Source organism: Elaeis guineensis, chromosome 8 (assembly GCF_000442705.2).
Source record: "Elaeis guineensis isolate ETL-2024a chromosome 8, EG11, whole genome shotgun sequence".
NCBI classification, from domain to species: domain Eukaryota; kingdom Viridiplantae; phylum Streptophyta; class Magnoliopsida; order Arecales; family Arecaceae; genus Elaeis; species Elaeis guineensis.
The window spans coordinates 131537271-131561553 of record NC_026000.2 but is presented as its reverse complement, the minus strand read 5'-3'; the positions used below and the strand labels follow the sequence as shown (position 1 = coordinate 131561553).

General features: G+C 33.8%; 2 protein-coding genes across 3 annotated transcripts in view; one reads left to right on the top strand and one right to left on the bottom strand.

Moving 5' to 3' along the window:
• Positions 1-936: 936 nt before the first annotated feature.
• Positions 937-3159, bottom strand: LOC105049601 (rho GDP-dissociation inhibitor 1). The gene is made up of 5 exons (XM_010929308.4): positions 2688-3159; positions 2482-2548; positions 1598-1816; positions 1302-1426; positions 937-1208 (listed from the first exon to the last, which is right to left on the bottom strand). Exons 1-5 carry the CDS (start codon positions 2988-2990, stop codon positions 1128-1130), a joined length of 795 nt encoding a protein of 264 aa, XP_010927610.1. The 5' UTR covers positions 2991-3159; the 3' UTR covers positions 937-1127.
• Positions 3160-14529: 11370 nt separating this feature from the next.
• Positions 14530-24283, top strand: part of LOC105049600 (uncharacterized) — a 23755-nt gene continuing 14001 nt past the window's right edge. The window contains exons 1-11 of one of the 2 annotated variants that reach the window (XM_010929307.4): positions 14530-14816; positions 14968-15058; positions 15744-15833; positions 15929-16040; positions 17953-17980; positions 18292-18390; positions 18671-18740; positions 18835-18869; positions 19028-19102; positions 19184-19279; positions 20304-20367. In XM_010929307.4, the coding sequence (XP_010927609.2) occupies positions 14993-15058; positions 15744-15833; positions 15929-16040; positions 17953-17980; positions 18292-18390; positions 18671-18740; positions 18835-18869; positions 19028-19102; positions 19184-19279; positions 20304-20367 (735 nt within the window). In that variant the 5' untranslated portion in view covers positions 14530-14816; positions 14968-14992. Of the gene's footprint in view, positions 14817-14967; positions 15059-15743; positions 15834-15928; positions 16041-17952; positions 17981-18291; positions 18391-18670; positions 18741-18834; positions 18870-19027; positions 19103-19183; positions 19280-20303; positions 20368-24283 lie in introns of those variants that run through there. The other variant, XM_073261808.1, reaches the window with a different exon arrangement.

The window sequence follows — 24283 nt, the reverse complement described above, 5'->3', positions numbered from 1 at the left end:
GGGTTTTAATAGGTAAACGTTAAGGGAAGGAAATAGGGTGAAGGAATGTTTCAAATAAAGGTAGGTTCACGGTGTTTTGTCTTCAGAAAATAAAGTTAAACCATCCATCTTCTTGTCTTCAAGTTTTGTCTCTACCTTTGAACAGTAGAATGTAAGAGATGCTTGCTTATAATGGCAGGCAAGTGTCACGAATCTGGAGGAGCATGAGCAAGATTTTAATTGGGGTAATATGACAATGGTTTCAATGGATTCCTTGATGCTGCCTGCTCATGGATAAACTTTAATATGATCAATTCCTTTGTTAGCAAGGATCTATCTTCAGGTATCAAGGTATACAGCAAGTAATACAACTGAAGGAGACAACCGATCAAGATATGTAAGGAGCTCAAGAGAGAAACTTATAAGCTTGGAGGAGCATACTGAACTCAACATGCTTGTCAAAGACTAAGTTTTAGGACTACAAAAGTAAAGAACTTCAAGGTGCATCAAGGTGGAAGTCCAATGTTGAGGCTTCCCTCGAAACATAGAGAGAAAAGATGCAAGGATTTGTAGGTTGGTATTTTTCACATTTATAGAAATTTGAGCATTCTAAATGTTCTTGAGCTGAATAGGGTGGACTAAATGTATCATAGTATAATGCCTAACTCTTGTATTAATTGTCACGGCTTTCTTCTGCTAGTTTAAGATTTTAGAAGCATTCGGTGCACTTGAGCAGAATACAAGTCATGAAAGCCCACCTTGAGATTAACAGTAATGTCGTGATGCAACACGGGCAAACTGAAACAAATTTCTACAGTCTGGTCTCACCAATCATAAGAAACAACCAAATAGATCTATGAAATAAGACAAGGAGTGTAAGAAAGCAGAATAATTGTCAAAAAGAATCTCTATGCTAAAGGTTGATAGAGAGAAGATTCCAGCATGGGACTATAATAGTTCAGTACATAAATCCCTCAGCTTACTTCATTGTGAAATCCGTCATTCAATTGCAATTATACAAAAAACAAGTCAAGTCTCTCACTTAAGCCTGCTAGAAAAGATTAATATGAATTCATTTGTGGATGGAATCATACAACATTTGATAGAAGAACATCATCACTCAATCATCAGTAAAATTAGTAATATGCTCAAGAAGTAGTTGGCCAGTCCTTTCTAATCTCAAAGTAGTAACTCATGTCCAGATAGACCTTCCCATCATCATCCATGAACTGAAATAAAGAGAGCCACAAACCATAATCTATGCAATTCTTAAAAAAAAAAAAAAGAAAGAAAGAAAAATATGTAGTGGCATTAAATTTTACCTTTGTTCTAGCAGAATAGGATCCCCTTGCAAACATACCAGAAGGGGTGGTCTCTTCATCCAATTCATATGTGTAAGGCTCCTTCTGAGGACTGAAAGTCCCTAGCATCACTTTTGTGTTCTCCACTGCAGAAAGATTCAACATGCCACTTGAGTCGCGAAATTAATGACCATTTTATGTAAAACTAGTTAAGAAAATACAGGCAGATTTCCATTTCCTAAGAAGATTAATGAATTCAATCAAGTTCAGAAATTGCTCTAGTTCTAGCAAAAGAAGCCAAAGAGAATCTAATATACCTCTGACTCCAGTCTTCCACACTGTGTTCGTGTATCTGAACCCAGAGACAATGTTGTTGGAGACATTGAAGGAGAACTTGAGACGGTAGCGGCTTTCTTCTTTGAGAGCAAATGCATATCCCTTTGCATCAGGGACAAAGGGAATTGGTAAAACAACATCCGGACGACCAGCAGTCAGGATGGTAAGGTCAAGGATTTTTACTTCTGGATCTGGATTCTCTGTAAAGATCCCCCGCAAGTTTTTCAGAAAAAGAAAATATAAATAAAAAGCAGAACTAGTTTTGTTGATCATTATGTCCACATTGTCACACACATAGTAGCCGACCGATATTTTTCTTTCCTTTGAAAAAAGTTTAGAAGCCAGGGGCTGAAAACAGGACTAGGAACATGAAAGAATGAAGATAAAGGAGCAACAGAATTAGGAGATAAATGCTTCCTAGGTTCAGCATGGCCTTGTTGAACATTAAATTTATGAAAGAAAGATGCAAAATATGAAGGAATGACAAATTAGTGTCAAGCATTTGGAATAATTATATTAGCAGCAAACAAAGAGATCCTGAAATGACTTTCTAATTTATGAGGTAAAATCACAAAATCAAATTTTAGAGGATAGGATAATACAGTATAAATGAACTATAAACGTAAATGAGGTACATCAAACATTAGAAAATCAATGAAATATCCATCTTGACAGGTATAAATTTCACCATGTATAAATAAACTGTCCTCATATGCCATTGAAGGGAAAATCACTCTAGAATCAAGACAGAAAGACAACTCCAAAAAAATAAAATAATTAACTAAACATGCAGGCATACAACTACTAAGCTAAAATGAGATTAAAGAAATGAATAAATGAGCAAATGAATTCCAAGAAGAAATACCTCCCACATCATTCAGATCAACGCTTCCCAGGAGCTGCTCCTTCCATCTCCTCAAGCTCTCATCATCCTGCCAACCACATTTCCCATTCCCAACACCCCCAGTTGCATTAGAAAAAGACAAAAGCCAAAGCCAACAAGAATCTAAAGCCTGCAGGTCTACTTTTCCTTAACCAAATCTATGAGCACCAACAGTGCCACCAAACCACCTTGTCCATCTCCAGCTGCTCCTTGAGTGGGACCTGGGGGCCCAGCTGCACCGCTCTCTTCACATCGTCGTCCTCATCATCGCCGCCATCCTCGTCGTTGATGTCGGTCGAACCGACGGAAGTGCAGCTGTGTTTCCTGCTCAGCTTCTCGTCGGCATCGCCATTGGTCTCACTCTCTTTTTCCACCTCCTCGTCCTCCTCCTCCTCCCCTGGCTTCTTGTCCTTGTTGTCTTCTTTCTCCATCTCCTGGGTGGCAAGTGCAATGTCCTTGGAGCCTGAGGGAGCTCCCAGAGCAACAGACATCAGCTCTCCTTGTTATTCTCTTGTTTTCAGAGAGAGGGAGGGAGGGAGGGAGGGAGGAGGGGAGGAAGAAGAGGTCTTTGTTGGAGATAACCCACGACTTGGATTGCGCCAGAAGGTGGAGACCGGTTTTTGTTCGTTTGAAAGGATCTATTTTTGCGGGGCGGGCCGTTGGGAGATTTTGCCAGACTTAAGAACTACTAATTTTAAGGGGACAGGTGGTGGGAGGAGCACCCTCCAACCTAGGGTTGCAAATGGGTCAGCACAGATCGAGATATGAGTGATCCTAATTCAATCCAGTTGTCTATTTGGACTTTAATAGTGAACCTATGACCTACATAATAGAAGATTAGGCCAAGTTGGATCGCATTCACTGCTAAAATTTTTAGACCTTATGGGTCATTTGAATCGGATTGAGTCTACGGTTCGATTCCAATGTAAAAACTGGCCTATATCAAATTCTAACCAAAAAAATTGCTACTCAATTTGATGTCATGGTATAAATCACACAAAAATTATTTGCTTAATTACTATCAATTTCATACATGTATAATAGATATTAACTCACATTTTTGGATTTTCATTTGTTTCATCTCCCTCAGATCATTATTTGTCCTAAGCCGAGCAATATAACTATATTTATTAACAAAATATCAAGCTGGCCTCATGATCAGATATATGATAAAAAAGTAGAGAAAACTGATGATAAATATATTAAAACCAAAGAAAAGTCATCACAAATTCTTTAAGTTCACCCAATAACAATCTAAATCCAGATGCAACCAAAATAAGATAAACAAGGACTTCATAATTTTATTAAATGACCTAGTAAACTATTGAAAACTGCCAAATTAGGTCCATATTCCAACCAAAAACTTATTGCAAAAACAAAAAATATAGCAGGCAAATAGGAAAATGGATTTGCAATGTAAGAGATCATATTTGCTTTGGCCATGATTGTTGTAGCCTGCCCTTGAGCTATCCATCCTCCTTGTTCCAATGAGACCCATCTTCGATCTAGGAGGGGCATTGTGACAAATAGTGGATGCATTGAGACCTATCTTCTATCTATTAGGAGCATTGTGATGGACGGTGGATGAATACTAATTAGACTTAGTTGCATAAGTAAAAGAAAAAGAAAATTTTATAGTTTTTTATATTTAGCAGCAACATCCAACGGAGGGGCTTAACTATGGTTCAACAAACTATTTGGTAAGACTATATGCTAGATGAATATAATTCAAAACATATTGCACAATTAACTATTTAACATTGGATAATTAGTATCGACATGAGCCAAACATCGTGAAGCAAAATTAGCTAGTAGATGGGGTACATCATACTGCATAGCATGCAAAATTTACTAGTCCAATATGATAGTAAATATAAACATGCAAATTCTAAAATAATCAAAGTGTACCAATAATGTAGTATAAAAATATCAATTAATAAATAGAAATACACTAGATAGAGAAAAAGAGCCCACTTTGCTTTAATGGGCTTCACTATTACCAAAATGATGGTGATCCCCAATACCAATAGAATGATGTTTATTACTAATAGAATCATAGAATCATCAAAAATCAAGCTATCTGCATCCTCTCCAATAACAACTTAAAATGTTTCTCCCAACCGCAATGAATGTGATCAGTACCATATTTATATTCGGTCATGTCTTATTTTGTTCTTTGGACAACCACAGCATCCTTCAATTCTTTATATAGTCCCAAGAAAGAATCTTTTTCACAAAACTTCATGTGGATTTCTCTAACAAAAAGCCATTAAGCATAGAATTTGAAAATTTCTATTTTCTGATATGTCAACAATTATCATATTTATTTCTCTAAAAAAGACAATATCAAAATCAGCAAGGGAAGAGATTAAATAGAATAGGCATTCTCGAGGGATACGAGGTAAGAATCAAAGATCTTTGAACAGGCATACCTTTAGATTGGAAAATCTTTTACGTTGTTATTTTTCTTTGACAAGAAAATGAAAGACACCACTATTTTGACTTAAATTATATTAGATGCACATATATGATCAAAACATTAGACAATTCATCAAGACCTAACAAAGTTAGATTATTATTAGAGGCCCTTAAGCTCAGATTGAGATTGGAGAAATACTTTAGACTTTGAATCAGATTGAAGGAGAAGTATTTTGGGTTTTCTTTTTTATTTTTCTGTTTTGAATCTTAATTTATAACCAGAGTAGTAAGGCTATAAATAAGTTGGGTTGAACTCAACTCGGCTTGATCTGCTTAGACCCGATCCATTCAATTTTAAAGGATCTATGGTGATCTAGGAGGATTGTCGAATTTGATGTAGACCATTTTGACAATTACAGATAGGGCTGGACATGGTCTAGAAGTGAGATTTGTCTTATTGAGAAGCCAATTCATAAGCTAAATTTCTCAAGACTATAACTTAATCATAAGATATCCGATTTTGATAATCTTTTTTTTTAAGTCGAATATTTTTTTGAGATCTATGGCGTGATGCCTCTATGGGTGGCACCCTTAGCGATCGGGCCAAAATTTCTTTATTTGGGGTCGGAAGAGATGAAATTGAATAGGCATTCTCGAGGGGTATAAGATGAGAATCAAAGATCTTTAAACAACCCATGCCTTTAGATTAGAAAAACTTTTATGTTGTTATTTTTCTTCCACAAGAAAATGAAAGTCACCATTCTTCCGACTTAGATTATATCACATGCACAGTTGTGATCAAAATATTAGATAGTTCATCAAGACCTAACAAAGTTAGATCATTGTTAGAGGCCCTTAAACTCAGATAAAGGTTGGAGAAACACTTTAGATTCTGAATCAGATTGAAAGAGTAGTATTTTGGGTTTTCTTTTTTATTTTTTCTACTTTGAATTTTACTTTATAACCAAATTAGCAAGGCTATAAGTACATTGGGTTGACCTCGATTTGTCGCAATCTGCTTAGACTCGATCTATTTAATTTTAAAAGATCCATGATGATCAAGAAGGAGCACCGAACTTGATGTAGACTATTTTGATCATTATAGATAGGACTGAATAGCGTCTAGGGGTGAGATTTGTTATATTGAGAAGCCAATCACAAACCAAATTTTTGAAGGCTATAATTTGGTCATACGATGTCCGATTTCAATAAATTTTTTTTAAAAGTTAAATATTTTGTAAGACTCAGACCAGAGCTAAGTCGCATTGCCACATGGGGGCCCCCATACTGTGAAACCATGGCCTTTAAGGGGACATCTGCATGCAGCCCCAAATTAGGAAAAAAAAAAGAAGAAAGTTTTCTTATTTCTATTTTCGGAATTGAATCTCCCTCCCTTCATTCCCTTCTCGCACTCTCTTTCCCTCTTGTGTTCTCTCTCTCTCTCGCTTTATCTCTCTCATGCTCTCCCCTCTTTCCCGTGCCTCCTTGCCACATCTCCTCTCTTCCTCTCTCTTTCTTTCTCCTTCCTTTTTCCTTCTTATCCTCTTCTTCTTCTTTGCCCTATTTTGGGTGTGGTTGTTGCCTTTTTTTTTTGTTCTTTTAATAAAGCAGGCAAGCCTAAACACTCCTGGTATTTAGTTGATTTCAATTAGGTATTAATTAGTAGATGGTGGAACTCTTTATATTTAATTGATTTATATTATAAATTAAGTAATGGATGATTTAATTAATGGTAAGAGGGGTTAAGATAAGAAACTTTAAGCATTCGGATAGAGAAGAATTTAGAAAGGACAAAGATTGTTAGGAGAAGAGATACTGTTAAGAAAAGTAAGAATATTAATGAGAAAATAATTTTTAGAGAAGAAGAATGTTTTGGGAGGTTGGATGTCAAATTTTGAGGGTAGATTGGTTCTATCATGTTTTAACCTATGAATTTTATCTCCATAAGGGCTAGATAGTTTATGTTGAATTTTAATTGAAAATTATTAACTCAAGAGTCAACTTGGAGAAAAAATTTAAAATTTTTTGGATGAATTTTGCTAGGATAAATAATTAGTAGAATGGGGCTGTTGCAAAGGGAAAAGAAGTAGAGCCCGTTTCACCCTCTCCTCTCTTTCTTTCTTCTCCACATCACGATAGAAGTATTTTGAGAATTTGGAGACTTAAGAATTTTAGAAAAATTTTTAAAAATTAGTTCAAAATTTTGATATGGCTTGTCAATATAGTCGTGATTGTGGATTATCTGGTCCTGAGAAATCTCGACAAAGTAATTGATTGTTTGATTGTCAATATCTTTTAGATAAGTAATATTTATATTTTATAATAATCAATCAGATTCAATTGAGAATTATCTTATCCCATTGAAATGATATAAATTATTGTAAGTACATCTAGATTTAATTGTGTATGAAATTGTTGTGTATCATTTTCTTGACACGATACAAATGGCTTTAATTACTTTTCGATTTAATCCTGCATGAAGTTTTTATAATTATGAATAATTGGTTAGTAAATTAAAATTTATAAATTAAATAGATAATATTATATTCTATAATCAGATCAGGTTTGATAAATCATGATTATTGTATGCTGAAATACATATATCATAATTGTATTAGAGTTGTATTAGGTTGTATCAAAACTGTATTAAAGTTGTATCAAAAAGAAAAGAAATATATGAATTATGTATTTTGATATGTGTATCATTTGACTCTTAGTCCTACTATATTTGATGTCCGGACTTGAGATCCCCGCCATGGGAGCAATCATGGTGATATTGAGATCCCCACCATAAGGACAATCGTAGATTTTGAGATCATCACTATGGGATAAGCATAGATTTGAGATCTCCATCATGGGGCAATCATAGACTTGAGATCGCTCACCACGAGGACAATCATGGTGCTGTAGTAGGAGCTATAGAGCTAAAAGAATTGGATATCTGTATGTAATTATGGTATTATGAAATTAAGTATATAATAGATTTTTATATTATCTATCAATTTTTATGTTTTAGATGATTCGCATATGACTGTGATGGAATATCATTAATTACATAATTTTAATATTAATCATATTGATATCACATATTATATGATGCACTTGAGTTACATATTAGTACGATTCAAATTTATTTCATAAATGTATCAGATACTTATTGAACCGTGAAGCTCATACATCTTTATTGTTTTTAGATTTAGGGACCTTGTTTTGGGACCAAACATTAGCATTTTGGGATTTGTATATAGAGGTGACACTAATCTATAGAAAATGGGTAGTTGCTTAGGTCAATAAGAGTACGATGATATTTTATACAAAATTAATGTGGAATATTATAAAAGTTAAAGTTAGCAATATTATATGCAATAGTTAGTTGTTATGATAATACTATTGTCTGTATGAAAAATTAACTATCTTTTATATTATATTGAAGTGTTTGCTAGGTTGGATGTCTTACATGCCTATAGATATTGTACTCTATAGGTACGTGACGGTTGTTTCACGTTCTTGAATTTTATTTTAGAGATCACAAGCATGATAGTTAAAGTTGTATTGGAGTATAGATTAGTTATATGGAATACATTAGAATCACGGCATGCGCTAAATATAGGTGGGATAGTTATCAGACAATAAGATATAAAATTTTTTTATGTTACTCTAGGTATAGTTATTGATCTTACAAAATGATGTACTTGAAATTTTTAAAATAAGTGCTTGATGATGTTTTAGCATAAGTTAAAGATGATATCAATGGTATGATGAATGTTACTAGTAATATTAATTATAGTACTAGAAAGTCTCCTTATGGCCATAGTTCATCGTCATACTAAAGGTGATCTATTAATTATCATATAAGCAATTTGGATGATTATGAATTATTAGCATTTTATTGAATAAGCATAAGTCAGGTATATATTTATATTGTTGATAATTTTTTACTGAAGAAAATATGTGAATACTATTATTTTTTATTATATGGAATGTTATCATTAATCAGCAGAAGTTTGGATAGTATTTATGTGTGAAAAAAAAAGATCTGTATACAACACTCTTGAAAAATAGAGAACTAAATTAAGGAGTACATAAGGATATTGACATATGAGAGTATGATTTAGAGTTGTAATAAAAAAAATAAGATGAATTTAAATATCCAAAGTAATCTTGATAGGTACAATAGGAGTGTTTGAAAATTGAAAGGATTTTTATAAAGTATGATATTTAGCAAAATAAATAGATTAGGACAGTATCATAGATGAGTATTGAGTTGTAACTCACAAGTCATGTAAAGATTTTTAGTGCATGATTATATAAGAAACAATCCTACAAAGAAATAATCAATTGTATGGTTATCATTTAGTGGACTTTATTTTTGATAAGAATTATTTCATATTGGTGACTAATGTTATGATGTTAATTGTGAATAATAGATATAGTTGATATATCTCCAAAGATTATAGTAACTGAGATGATAAGAAAATTGGGATTGTCAGATCCTATATATGGAGCAGATATAAATAAAGGATAGTATGTTAGGTCATATGTTGAAGTAATTGTTAATACAGGAGATCAATCCGCGAAGTTATAAAAATAGTTGGTCCTCTTGGGGTGGAGCAAGTAAAGTCTGAAGAGCAAGCAGTGATTTATGTTTTTAGTACTTTGAAGCACCGATTTCACTTTTGGGTACGGGATGTTAATTATTTAGATATGAACTATTTTAGAAATACCTATCAAAGAGTAAGTGCTAATTATAAAGTTGTAAGAGTAAAACTTTAGCAATTGAGATTGGATTATGATAGGTTAAGAAATACGAATCAAAGGCATATGCTTTGCAACAATAAGTAATAAGACTTAGAGATTCTTCAGATACTTAATCATCAGAAAAAAATTGATGCTAAAGAAAGAGAATGAAGCAAAAAAATATATGATTTATTATTATATAGAATAAGTTTATATTATACTTGATATTTGAATAACTAATTTAAGTTCATTCAAATTCTATCTTATGTTAGAAAATTCAGTAGCGATCAATTTTGAATTATATTATTAAAAATTTTTATAATTAATTGAATATCTTGGTATGTTTTGAAAAAAAAAATTCAAGATAGTATTCATATATTTAAGAAATTGATAGTTGATTAAATATTCTCAATGAACTTAGAAAAAAAATTTAAGACTTATAGAGAGTTATTTTAGTAAATAAATCTGAATTAGAAATATTATACTAAGGTTTAATTAAATTCTACTATCTTATATAACGCTTTACATAAGAAATGGTATAAAAATTCAAGTAATTACAAAAGGTTGAAATCAATTTTTTTTGATAAAAATTCCTCTAATGGCATCAAGTTAAATAACAATTATCTAATACTTGGATTGGCAGCTATTGATACAAGTAATAGAATCGGAGATATCTTGAATATTAGCATAATTGGTGACAGAATTTAAATTGAGTCAAGTCTAATTTTATTAGATTTAAAAACTTAAAAATTATTAATCATTGGATCATGATTGGGATATGTACTGATTAAAAATAATCAAGTTACCATTTTTTAGATGGAGTTGATTGTATACTGACTAAAGTAATTCTATGAAAATAAAAGAAAAGGGTCTAGTAAATATGGTAAGCATATCAAGTAAAAGAATGTATCAAAATTCGAAAGTACAATTTTTAAAATGAGATCATCAAAACTAAATTTAAAATTTGTAATGACACATTTTGAATTTAAATTTGAAGTCTCATTCTGATAGTTAAAGCAAATGTAGATAGTAAATTAAAAAAATATTATGATGCAGATCTATTAAGGATTGTATATATAATGAGATTATTACAAAGTGATCCATAAATAGAAGGAGTAAAATTATTACAAATTGTGCCATCTATGAATCTAGAAATTTTATATTTAAACTTTTATCCTCATTGTATATAGAGTTATAAATGATGGAGATAATTTTTTTTATAAATTCTCGGGTGTCATCTAATTGATTAGAATTTGATAAAAATAAAATAGTAAGTGCTGGTGAGTAGTAAAATAATTGTTAGTGCAAGTAATTAAATTATAGGTACCTTTACATGTTAGCATATTGGGTGATAAAAAAAGCAAAAGCAAGAAGTAAAAGAAAAGGATCAGTAGATTCTAGAAAAATTGATATTAGAAGATAATATTAGAATTAGGATTATGAATGTTAAGAGAGAGGGACTATAGTAATATAATTGCTAGTATGATCAAATTAATTTAAGTTGATAAATTAGATTGATTTTTATCGATACCCCAATTACAAGAAGTATGATGAATATCCAAGACTAGGTGATAAAAGAGTTGGTAAAGATTCTTGTTCTTTGAGAGTTGGTGTAGAGGTGGATAATACCAATTATCTACAAGTATATTTGAAAATTGTAAAGATTATAATAAACTCAAAAATTTATAGAAAGAAAGACCACCTACACTAAATAGATGATTAGTCAGAGAAGACTAGAGATTTTAAAATGTATCTTAAATGTTAAAAAAATTAAAGATCTTAAAAGTATCCCAATCGTCAAGATTTTAGCCATAGTCTAGTATTTGAGCAATACTTTTATGTATTTAACAAATAATTTAAAGAATAATCTATAATAAAGTTAGATCTCTTGCTAGTTCTGATAATGAAATTTATGAATAGAGCTTGTGATTAGTAAAATAGATTTCGCAATGATAAATTTTGGATGTGAAATATTTTCAAATTTGAAAAGTGCAAATTTTGAGGAGAAAATTTTATTTTAAGGGAAGAGAAAATATAAGAACCGGACCTAAGCCAAATTGCATTATCATGTGGGGGCCCACATGCAGCGGACACATGGCCTTTAGGGAGACATCCACGTGCACCCCAAATTTGAAATTTTTTTTTCTATTTCAGTCATTCTCCAGACCAAATCTCCCTCCATTCGCTCCTTGTGCTCTCTTTCCCTCTCATGTGCTCTCTTTCTCTCTTGTGCCTCTCTTTGACACTCTCTATCTCTCCCTTGCTCTCCTATCTTTCTCGTGCCTCCTTACCACCGCCCCTCTTCCTCTCTCTTTCTTTCTCCTTTATTTTTCTTCTTTTTCTTCCTTCTCCTCTTCTTCTTCTTTGCTTTGTTTTGGGTGTGGTTGCTGCTTTTTTTTATTCCTTCAAAAAAATAGGTAAGTTTAAACACTCTTGATATTTGGCTGATTTCAATTGGGAATTAATTAGTAGATGGTGCAACTCTTTGTATTAGTTAACTTCAGTTATAAATTAAATAGTGAATAACGAATGATAAGAGTAGTAAAGACAGAAAACTTCAAGTATTGAGATAGAGAAGAATTTGGGAAGGAAAAAACTGTTAGGAGAAGAGAGTGTTAAGAGAAGTAAGGATGCTAGTGAGAAAATAATCTTAAGAGAAAAAGAATGTCTTAGGAGGTTGGACGCCAAGTTTTAAGGGTGGATTGGCTCTGTTTTGTTTTAACCAATGAATTTTATCTCCATAATAGCTAGGTGGTTTAAGCTAAAATTTTAATATAGAATTGTTAATTCATGAATCGACTTAGGAGAAAAATTTAAAATTTTTTGGATGAAATTTTCTAGGATAAATAATTAGTGGTATGGGGCTATTGCAAAAGGAAAAGAAGTAGAGGCTGCTTCGCCCTCTCCTCTCTTTCTTTTATCTCCCCATCATGATAGGAGTAATATGAGAATTTAGAGACAAGCTCCGAAGAATCCCGATAGGACGATCAATTGTTTGATTGTCGGCACCTTTGAGATAAGTAATACTTATATTTTACCATGATCAATTAGATTTAAGTGAAATTATCTTATCTCATTGAAATGATATAAATTATTGTAAGTATATCCAGATTTAATGGTGTATCAAATTATTGTATATCATCTCTTCAATACGATACAAATAACTTTAATTGCTTTACGATTTAATCATGTATGAAATTTTTATAATTATAAATAATTGATTAGTGAATTGAAATTTATAAGTTGAAATGAACGATATGACATGCTATGATCAAATCAAGCTTGATAAATCTTGATTATTATCTATTGAAATACATATATCATAATTATATCAAAGTTGTATCAGGCTTCATCAAAGCTATATTAAAATTATATCGAGAAGAAAAAATATATGAATTATGTATATTGATATAAGTATTACTTGCCTTTAGTCCTATGATATTTAATGTTCGGACTTAAGATATCCACCACAGAGGCAATCATGGTGATATTGAGATCCCCACCAAGAAAGAAATCATGGACTTAAGATCTCCATCACAAAGACAAGCGTGGACTTAAGATCTGCATCATTGGGTTAAGCATGGACTTGAGATTTTTGCAATGGGGGCAATCATGGACCTGAGATCCCTCGCTATAAAGGCAATCGTGGTGCCGTAGTAGGGGCTATAGAACTAAAAGAATTCGATACTCAGGTTTAATTATTGTATTATAAATTGAGTATATAATAGACTTTTATATTATCTATAGATTTCTATGTTTTAGATAGTTCACATATCACTGTAATGGAATATCATTATTGTATATTTTAATACTAGCCAAATTGATATCACATATTGTATGATGTACTTGAGTTACATATCAATATGATTTAAATTTGTTCTATAAATGTATTTGTTACTTATTAAGTTGTGAAGCTCATATATTTTTACCTGTTGTTTTTAAATTTAGGGACTTAGTTTTGGGACCAGACATTGATATTCTGGAATTTGTATGTAGAGGTGAGGCGGTCTGTAGAAGGTGGGTCGTTTCTTGGTCTAATAAGAGTACAATAATATTTTGTACAAAATTGATGTGGAATATCGTAAAATTATAGTTGAAAATATTATATACAATAGTTAGTTGCTTTAATAATACCGTCGCTTGTGTGAAGAATATTTTATTTTTTATATTATATTAAGTGTTTGCGACGTGATGCCTCCATCAAGAGAGTGGTGCTTTTAGCGTTCGGCCAAAATTCTTGCACATGGGTCCAAACAAGCTAGTCAAACTTAAAATTTTTCTTTTTAGATAAGATTTTTGAATGAGTATAGTTTTTAATTCGGAAAGAATCTGTTGGAGCGACAAAAGATAGAGTTGATGTTCAAATCGACATATATTCTTGAAGAGTTTTAAGTTTTTAGAGATTATTTCTATTGGACATATTTATTTTAGATAAAAAAGTTTCCTTAGAACTAAAAAGTTCAGTCACACTCAAATTATTCAAGGATAAAAGTTTATTTAAAGTCAGAAGGAAGAATCATACTCAAATTGTATAAAAATGAATCTTGCTATTCTAAATAGACGTACCTTATTTTTAATCAATAAAATAAAAAAAAATATTTGAGTTCATCTTTTGAAAAATTTTTAATTTTTTTACTCTATAAAATTTGAATTAAATGGATTGAAAAAAATCTTCTATTCCTCCGATTGGATAACGGAGGAGTAGATTGGATTTCAAAATTGGGCTCTTCCATATTTCGGATCAGAGTTAGATTTGCTGGCTTTTAACCCCATCTGATCCGTTTATTATCTCGATCTGAATGGGTCTGTTTATTCATTAACCGATCGGATCCGGACCCGGACCCAGCATACCCGATAAACCGTGCTCCAAACAGGGAGGGGTGAGCCGATTCTCCGCGCCCCAGGTCCCAAGTCCCGACCATAGCATCGAATCCCCCTATTTGTCCTTCAAAACCCTAGCTCCCCCGATCGGAATAACCTTCCGTCCGGCGTCGCGACGTGCTCGACACCTGTCCTCCCTCTCCTCGACCACGTCGATCTCCCGAGGTATCGCGACGGTCTGGTCCGGCGACGTTGGCGTGCGCAAGTTCTTCTCTCGTTTGGGTTGATTTGGCTGCTCGGTTCTCTCCCTCTTTCCTTCCCGTAAACAAGTCCTCCTCAAGGTACGCCCTAGGGTTTCCATTATTTTTTTATTCAGAAAACCCGCTACGATATTTATCTTCTATCACATTTTTTTTTTGCTGCTCTAGTTTGATCCGTCGCTCTTTTTTTTCTTTTTTCTTGTTATGATCTGATTTGGGACACAATGCATAGACGAAGGCCTCTGAAACCGTGAGAGATGAAGGTGAAGGTCATATCTCGGTCCACAGACGAATTCACTCGCGAAAGGAGCCAAGATCTTCAGGTGATTTGTCCAATTGCTTTACTCTGTTTTGCGTTTATTATGGTTACTATATCCAGTGGATGCTTCTTTTCCGTTCACTATTCAGCTTCTTTTGAGGCGCAAAGTTGGTTCCTTTCCCGGAAAATCTCGAAGATTTTTAATTTGGTAGAAGCAAAACGTTTATTTTTTAATTTCTTGGGGATTGCTTGCCGAAAACAACAAGCAATTTAGCATTCGTACAAGCAACCGTGTCGGTAGTTGATTTTATATTGATTTCAATGAATATTTGGGTGGTCATGGGATTTCTTGAGGATAGAGCTAGAAATCGAATATGATAATTGAACTAAAACATAATTTGGAATAGCACTTTAACGGACCATTGTGGTGGGCACGGTTAGTTTTATGTTGCTGCACGCCTGTCCACCAGCTGCAATGAACAAATTCATTGTTTCTGTGATGTGACTAAATCTGTTGGCTTACTGATCAATACAGCTTATCTTGTGTTAGCAGGGCCCTTAATATGAAACAGGGTTCAAAAAAAAAAAAATTTTCTGGGTTCTTCGTTGACACCACATGTTTAATATTTGGATGATCCTGTTGTCTCAAAGCAGATCAATTCTTTCTAGTTGAGTCTGCAGGGTTTTCTGATTTAATTTCTGATATTTTTGTGGGACTTTCCTGATTCATTTCTCCAATCCTCCAACAGAAAGTTTTCCACAATTATGATCCGAACCTCCGTACTCAAGAAAAAGCAGTTGAATACACGAGGGCTCTCAATGCTGCAAAACTGGACAAGGTGAGCCCTTTTATTTTTTATTTTTTTTGGAATTGTAGTTTGTTAATGCATGATTTTTGCTGTCTTTCCCCATTAATGGTTTATTATTGTCTCAGATATTTGCAAGACCTTTTATTGGAGCTATGGATGGGCACATTGATGCTGTCTCCTGTATGGCAAAGAATCCAAATCATCTGAAAGGGATATTTTCAGCTTCAATGGACGGAGGTACTTGCTCCATACAAGTGCAGCGTTGCTATTTTCTTACCTTTTCTTGTGATATTAAATATGGTACCTATTCTCAAAATGAGAGGTTTTTTTATTTATTTTAAATTTTAAATGCTTTTAAGTATGCACGTCTGTATAAAGCTTGGGATAGATAGCAGTATTTAGGGAATTCATTTTTGTTAAATGTCAACTTCATTATTGTTTGACTTTTGGTGCATATGGTTGAATTGGAATGGGAATAGGAATCAGGACAGAGAAAGGTGATACCGTTATTTCCATTTGCCATTTGGTTGTTGGTAGGAAGCACTAGTAACTAAGGATTACTGGCTTTATTTATCATAATCATAATCATAATAATCTAGCTTTCTCAACTATCTAGGGCTGGCTTTATAGATCCTCATTGCCAAGTATTCCTATCTAGGGCACGTCTGATGTTACTCTAAGTTTCTCGATATCCTTCCTCACAATTGTTAATACCGGCCTACCATTTATTTTCTTACAACCCCCAACACAAACTAAAGTACATTTCATTACGGGAATCTATTACTAGCTCTGTTTATAGTTAATGTATATAAGATCTGCTACATTCTACCTTTATTGTCTGTACCAACTGGTATCATTAGATATCCTTTTCATCCTTTTTCTTTTAATATTGTAATTTGTTATACCTATGAGAAAATAAGGAGTCAGATCCCCATGAGACCAGCGGGATGGGATAATATCCCATGTGTTGAGACAAACATGGTTTTAAATCCCGTGGGATAGAGGTGTCTCGGTATCTCCATGGAATGGGATACCCTGCTATCCCATCCCGTCCCAACAGCTATCCCGATCATACATCCCGATAGATTTCTTCCTTTTCTCTCCTCTTCTTCTTTCTTTTCTTTCCCTTTTTTCTTTTCTTCCTTCTTTTCTTTTTTTTCTTCTATCTTCCTTTCTTTTCTTTTCTTTTTGTTTCATTTCTTATCCCTTTATTTTTTTTCCTTTTTCTTATTCTTTCTGTTTGCTTTCTTCCTTCTTTTCTTTCTCTTTTTCTTCTTCTTTCCTTTCACTTCTTTTTTTCTTCATCTTTCTTGCTTTCTTTCATTTTTCTTCTCTCCTTGCATGGATGGGTTTCGGAGTTCGGACTCCGTCCCGGTTTTTTTTCTCATAGGATTGGGATGGGATGGCCGAGATGCCTTCCGTTCCGTCAGGACATAAAACTTTGGGGATAGGGCCGTCTCACTAGCGTCCTAACATCCCGATCGGGACGTCTTGTGACATTCTTTGTCCCAAGTGTTGGGATGGGGCAGGATGGCGGCGCGTATCATTTCATGAGAAAATCGGGATAATCCTCTCCGACGGGATTTAAAACCTTATGAGAAAAGACATATTTAACATGCAGTCAGTTACATCTATTAACTTTTTGTTTGTATGGACCAAAAAAGGAAAACTGGGTAGCTAAGAAATATAGCCTCAGCTTCGTATGACTTAAGCCCCTTTTCCAAAACTCCATTTGTAAACTTTTCGCTTTCCCCCTCTTCAGGCATCCTTCTCATATTTACTCCTTTCAGAAAAACTCTCGCTTTATTATGATGTTTATCGTGATGCCTCTTGTGAGCAAAGAGATGATAGCTATCATTGGAAGAGTTTAATTTGGACTCATGTGAGTGATGCCTTGTTGATGACAACAATATAATTAGGTGATTAAGTAAAAAGTAGGAGAGTGACATGCGTAAGACTATTCATATTTCCACTATCTTTGCTTTGGTCGCTTGAAGAAGTGAAGTATGGAAGTTAGTTTCGCCCTCATTTATTTCTTAAGTGGTTCCATATATTTCTAGTTTTGTTCTTTTGGCTGTTCTCTTAAAATGGTTTCATGTGCTTTTGGATTTGGAAAGGGGAACCATTCTAACACTCTGTTCTCTTGCAGATATTCGTCTTTGGGACATAGCAACCAGGTACTACCACCAAAATCCTTTGCTTTGTCTCTTAGAATTGACCATTTGTTTTAAATATCTATTATAAATTAGAGGAGATATAGTTTTTGTGAGTTGTTGTGAAAGGGTCTTAGTGTGCCTTCTTTTTATGCTTAGTTCGTTTGTATTTTCTTTCTGTTTCTTGGGTTCTCCTTTTTGGGAAGTCCTTATTTTTACTGGATGTTATGTTTGTTACATAGACCATCATTCATTCCACATCATGTTGTGTTATCTTTCAATTCTGGAAGCCTTCCAGGAAGCTTACATGATTAATGTTTTATTTTCTAAAAAAGGAAAACAGTGCGACAATTCCCTGGACACCAAGGTGCTGTACGAGGCTTAACAGCATCTACAGATGGTGACGTTCTCATATCATGTGGTACTGATTGCACGTAAGTTTATTCCTGCTTCCTAGCTCAATTTCACCTTAGTTTTCTCCATTTGAGTTAATGCACAACTTTTCCTGATGACCAAAAAGAAGAAGAGATAAGTATACCTATCCTAATTATATTTGACCTTGCTGACCTTGTTGCATTAAAAAGCAAAAAAATGGTGGTGGCATGTTTTATTGGTTATTTTTAAAATATTATTGGTGCATAGTTTCATTAGTATTAGGACAGTACATGGAATGATTGCCATGCATATTTATGCAATCCGTTTTGGTGTGGACAGTGTGAGGCTCTGGAAAGTTCCTGTTTTAAAAATGATGGACTTTAGTGACTCAATGGAAGATGTCTCGAAGGTATGTAGTCTCCTAGTGAACATATTGTGAAATAGTGTTATGTTCCTTTCACCTTATCTTTTGGCCTGCTTAAGTTGGTGTTTTACCATTTCAGCCATTGGCAGTTTATGTATGGAAGCACGCATTCTGGTGAGAATTTTGATTGACAATCGAACTATATATGAATCATTGTGTCTGATACAATTTTACAGGGATACTTGGATCTGATTATTTACTAGGTTTAATTTTCATTTTATGTCTTTATGATTGTTCTTGAGTTTATTCACTTATTTATCTTACACTCCTAGGGCTGTTGATCACCAGTGGGATGGTAACCTCTTTGCCACGGCTGGTGCACAGGTTGACATATGGGATCACGACAGGTATTGTTTTTATTTTCTGTCTTTATTTCAGTCTATGAAATACGGTATTTCTCCATGACATAAATACTTTCCTGAGAATAGGTCAGAGCCGGTTAATACTTTTGAGTGGGGGAAGGATACTGTTATATCTGTACGGTTCAATCCTGGAGAACCAGATGTGCTGGCAACATCAGCTAGGTATACAAATCTTTGCTCTCAAAAAGATTCTATCATTGTCCCCCCCCCCCCCCCCCAAAAAAAAAAATCATTAATTTTGCTAAGTCAAGTTGGGGTAAATGTAGCATCCTTTCTAAGAATACATTAGCTATAATATAAAGCAAGTTCTATAGTCTCTGACACATATTTGTTTGTCCTAATTAGTATGCAGATGAGATATTATCATTGTTACTTTATATGTCTTCCTACTGAAAAGCTAATTAGTGAGCTTTAGATTCCTTCTAGATGTGCATGAACCACCACCAACTTTTGATAACATTTTTATGGAGTTTTTAGAGTTTTCATTCACCATGTTCGGCTTCCATTCTAACATGCTTTGTTTTACTTTTTTAATTTGTTGGTTAAATGCATGCAAATGAACCCTCATCAGCAAATTAATCATAGTTCACCAAGTATGTGGCTACATCTAGGGATAATCACTAAGGAGAGAGAGAGGACACCGGGAACAGGGGAATTGGATTTGTTTCAGGGTTTAGGTTTACGTGTAAGTTTGTTGTTTCTCTACACTTCATAATTTTCTCTACAAATAGTGGATCATCTATTCTCTCCCTTGCACCAGGAACAAGAAATACAACCCATTAGTAGTCATGAATACCTCATGGACATTTTATTGTTAACAATAAAATTCATAATTTTTGTGCAAGAATTTGTTAGTAGTCATTTTGTTTTGTTACTGTCATGACTAGTAACAAGGGGGAGACATGTTGTCTTTCATAATTTTTTGTTTTGGCCAAACCATGTTAAGTATCTCTCAGTTTCCAACTTAACAAGATTGACATTTTCGATCCTTAGTGGATCTTGGCTGTTTGTTTCTAGCAGAAAATTAGCAGGCTTTCTGCTTGCCTGTCTGATATTCTTTTAGTTTGACATATAATTCATTTATATTGATTTATCTTTTTTCCTCAGAAAAAGATATTGATTTATCTTTTTGAGCTCTTTATTGCTGCAAGCGTGCTCACTAAGGGAATGAATATTGATTTTGTAGTGATCGCAGCATAACACTGTATGATCTACGCATGTCATCTCCAGCTAGGAAACTAATCATGAAGGTATACTTATGATTTCCAGTTTTACTTGTAGATGCTAATATTATTATCATTTTCACAATCTTGACCACTTTGTCTATTGAATTAGCTGTACTTGCAGAGACCAGTCTCGTCATCATTTTATCCATTTGGAATATTCTATTTACATATTTTGTTTGCTATGGTACTTATACATGATTTTCCAATTAAAGGTACTTCAGTGACAATTTCAGTATTTTTTGCCTAGAAGTACAATAGTAAGGAAAATCCTTTATCATTTTTAATATACTTTCTTTTTGGAATTTGAATTTGAAATCAGTTTGAAATTTGAATGTAAAGTTCTTTTCTTGAGGTTTTTCTAGAAGGCGGGAAAAGCTAATGGGCACGATTTTAAGATGGGATGTGCCTTATTTTGCAACTCAGTAAGTTGGTATAGATTGAGGGCTTTGTTAGTCAACGGGATAATAATGAGACATCATCAGTGAAAATGTGACTTTATTCTCTTCTTCGGTATTTGATGGACCCCTTGAGGAACAGAACATAAGGATGCCTTTTCAACAAATATCGACTGTAATTTAGGAATCTATTTCCTATATTTAATGGGCAGCAGATTTGTATGCACCAAATTTCCTAGTTATGAATACCTCATGGACATTTTATTGTTAATCGCATTCTCATAATAGAAGCAAGAATTTGTTTAGATTAAAACATGCCTTAATAGATGTCCTCTTTCATAACCTAAATTTCATTGTTCATGAAGGCAAAAGATGGCCTCTCATTTTCTGTTCCTTTGCTTAGCTTGTTTCTTGGTGCTTTGTATGCTTTTAAGTCTTTATTGTTATAATTTTAAGTTATAGTCATCAATCAACGATGATCAGGAGTTCTAATGTGTAGTGGTACAAAGGCACATGGATAGGTATTTGTTTGCTTATTTACCTACAAAGATTGGAGCAAAGGATCAAAATACTGTATATTGTTCCTGTGTTATTACAGCCCAGATATTTCAGGCCCCTTTATGTCAACATTTGACATTTGGCATGTGATAGCACAAAAATACATGCTAAAATATGCTTTGCATTATGCTATGTCAAGAAATCCAGCAAATAAACTAGCAAACTAGGATTATATAGGGCTTTAACAAAAAAAACAAAGTGGAACACGAATTTGAATATATCAAGTTTTAATCAACTTATGACTATACCACGGCCCTAATAATCATATACTGTGTGAGAAGTGCAATGAACTTATGGAATGTATATGATGCATCGATAAAAGCTTATTACTACAAGGTACCATCATGTACTAAATTGTATCATAATGTATGACATGATGATGCTTTTCTCATTTAAGACACTGCGATGCACTCGATATGAGCTATTAGGGACAGTTCCCAATCAATACCTGTTGCTTTTTTAGGCACAACATGTGCTGTTCCACAGTTTTGCAGCACTGTATGCTATGACATAGATCACCATTTTAATCCTCCAATTTATCCAGTCTATTTTGTTCTTTGATATAAGCCTATGTGCCTATTTCATTGGATTCATCAGTCAACGTGCATTGCTGACTTCTGTTTCACAAGGCTATTTTTTTGCCTTCATTAGCTAACTATTTTATATGGATAATTATCAAACTGCAATTACTCAGTCTTTCAAAGCTTATAGCTTGCTTAACCTTTTTTTTTTTAAAATTGTGAAAAGCAAAGTTTGGTTCACACATGGCTACTAAGTCAGCATTTTATGTATTCTAAGTTTCCACCCTTGCTAAGAATTGGTAGTACATAAATTTCTTTTTCTTCCTGATATGCTCACCAGTTAATGACTCTTATCAGCCACCGACTGGTGCTGGTTCCATCTGAAGCCAAAATTGATGGTCATTTCATGAAAATCCTTGGTTGGTTGGGTTCATTGGCATTTTCAATTCTGCATGCTCTGACGTAATTAAATTCTTCAGTTGCCCACTAGCTTGCAGTCCATGAGAATGCAAGACAAGAATCTTCTGAAGATGGATACGATACGAGGATAGATGTATCTTGTGTGTGTGCACAGGGCATGCGTGTATATGCATGTATGTGTAAACAATATTGTTGGATGCGATTAATAAATAATGAACTAGACCTATGCTCCTTAAGTTCATAAAATTTGCTAATTGTTTCTAATTGCTATGTTGGAATTGAAATTTTCAAATAGGAGTCCAGAAAGTTGACATGTAATAATGATGGCATATTATTTTGATGGTACGAAGTGTAAGGAGTGTCATCATGGATCCCAAGTGTCCAACATGTCAAAAAACTCAAAATATGGAGGGCACTAGGGTTGTCCAATGTGAATATCGATGTATAACTTTGGTGACCCTTAATGGGTTACCAATCATCTGTCTATGAGAGCAGGGGCTCATTGTGGAAGGTCCTTTGCTTGATTTAGTTCATTTTCTAAGTATTGAGCATGCATCCACAAATCCTTAATGGTATTTGAAATAGAATCTTTAGATTATTACTGGTCACATTATTTCTAGTTATCATGTTTAAAAAAGTCCAAGTGTTTTTCTTGTGAGCAATGCTATGACATGATCATGTTGGGACTTTCCATACATATGTGCTGGCTGTTGGCACTTCATCACTTTAATGAGACTGCATTGTGTTTTTCTTTTCTCTGGCTCCCATTTTATTCAATTTATTTACTTTTATTGCAAAGAGAGGACTATATGGATTGTTTTGTTTGCATGGAGAAAGGTTTTTTATGTGCATTGAAAATGCATGTGTGCCTTTGTGTGCATTTGCATGAGCACAATACATACAGTGTCATAATGATTTCTTCGATGGTTTAGATTTCGCTAAAAATTAACTATTTATAGGACTTCAATTTTAGTCTTGTTATTAAAGTGCATATTGGTGATAACCAAAGGGAATCCTGAGACTTGCGGATTTGGGAGTTTTATCATCATGTTTACGGGTTGTTGCGGATTAAGTCCTTCAATAATGTTTTTTATCTTATATGGTGGCTTAATGCCTTGACAAGTAGGATTGGCATGAAACAACAAAAGCAATGAAGAAATAGAAGGAACTGTAATAAAAAAGTTAGGATTAGCAGAGGAAAAGTTAGAGAAGAAACAAAAAAATAAATAAGGGGACAAGTGGATGCACTGCAGACATGGACTGTTTGCCCTCTCTCTTTATATCATTAAGGTTTGCAAACTAATTTTAGCAAGGAAAATACCTTTTAGTGAGTCTGGCTACAAATGGGGTTGTTGCTAGTAGTCTGGTGTGAAGAAATGTGACTAAATTCATTTAGGTGAAAGCAAGAGATTATAACGCAAACATTTTTTTTTTAATTATTTCCTCAACACTACTCAAGCTAGAGTACATACAGCTTAATGTTGAGGATGTTTGGAGCACGTGATGGAACCTTTTGAAAATACAGATAGTTGATTCCCAGTTATTGATGTTATATCTGACTGAATTTAGTTATTCTCTCTCTCTCTCTCTCTCTCTCTTCTCTCTCATGAAAGATGGTCAGTTGTGATTTTGCTTCATTTGCTCTTCAAGCATGAGGTTACATGCTATGTAGGTTGCCGCTGGTTGATGGAGGTTCATGATACATATGTGTTGTTCTAGATATTACCAAGTGCAACCTCTTGTATCAATATCTTCAGCAGCTTAAGTAGTTAGCTTCACATGGTTCTGTTGGCCATTGCTTGGCTTCTTGGATCTAGCAACAAACCCCTGTTTCTTGCTCTTCCAAGTCACCCATTCACATCAATGAATTTACAATACCTTGATGGTGACTTTTCTGGTCCAATTTAAAAAAGGAAAATCTTGTGCATGATTTTCTTATGTGTGCGTGGAAGACACTTTTGAGGGAAAAGCTCCTTCATAAACATCTTATTTGCCTAGGGTTCCAGATTTGCATTGAATTTTATATGAGCTTTCCTCAAAAATGAA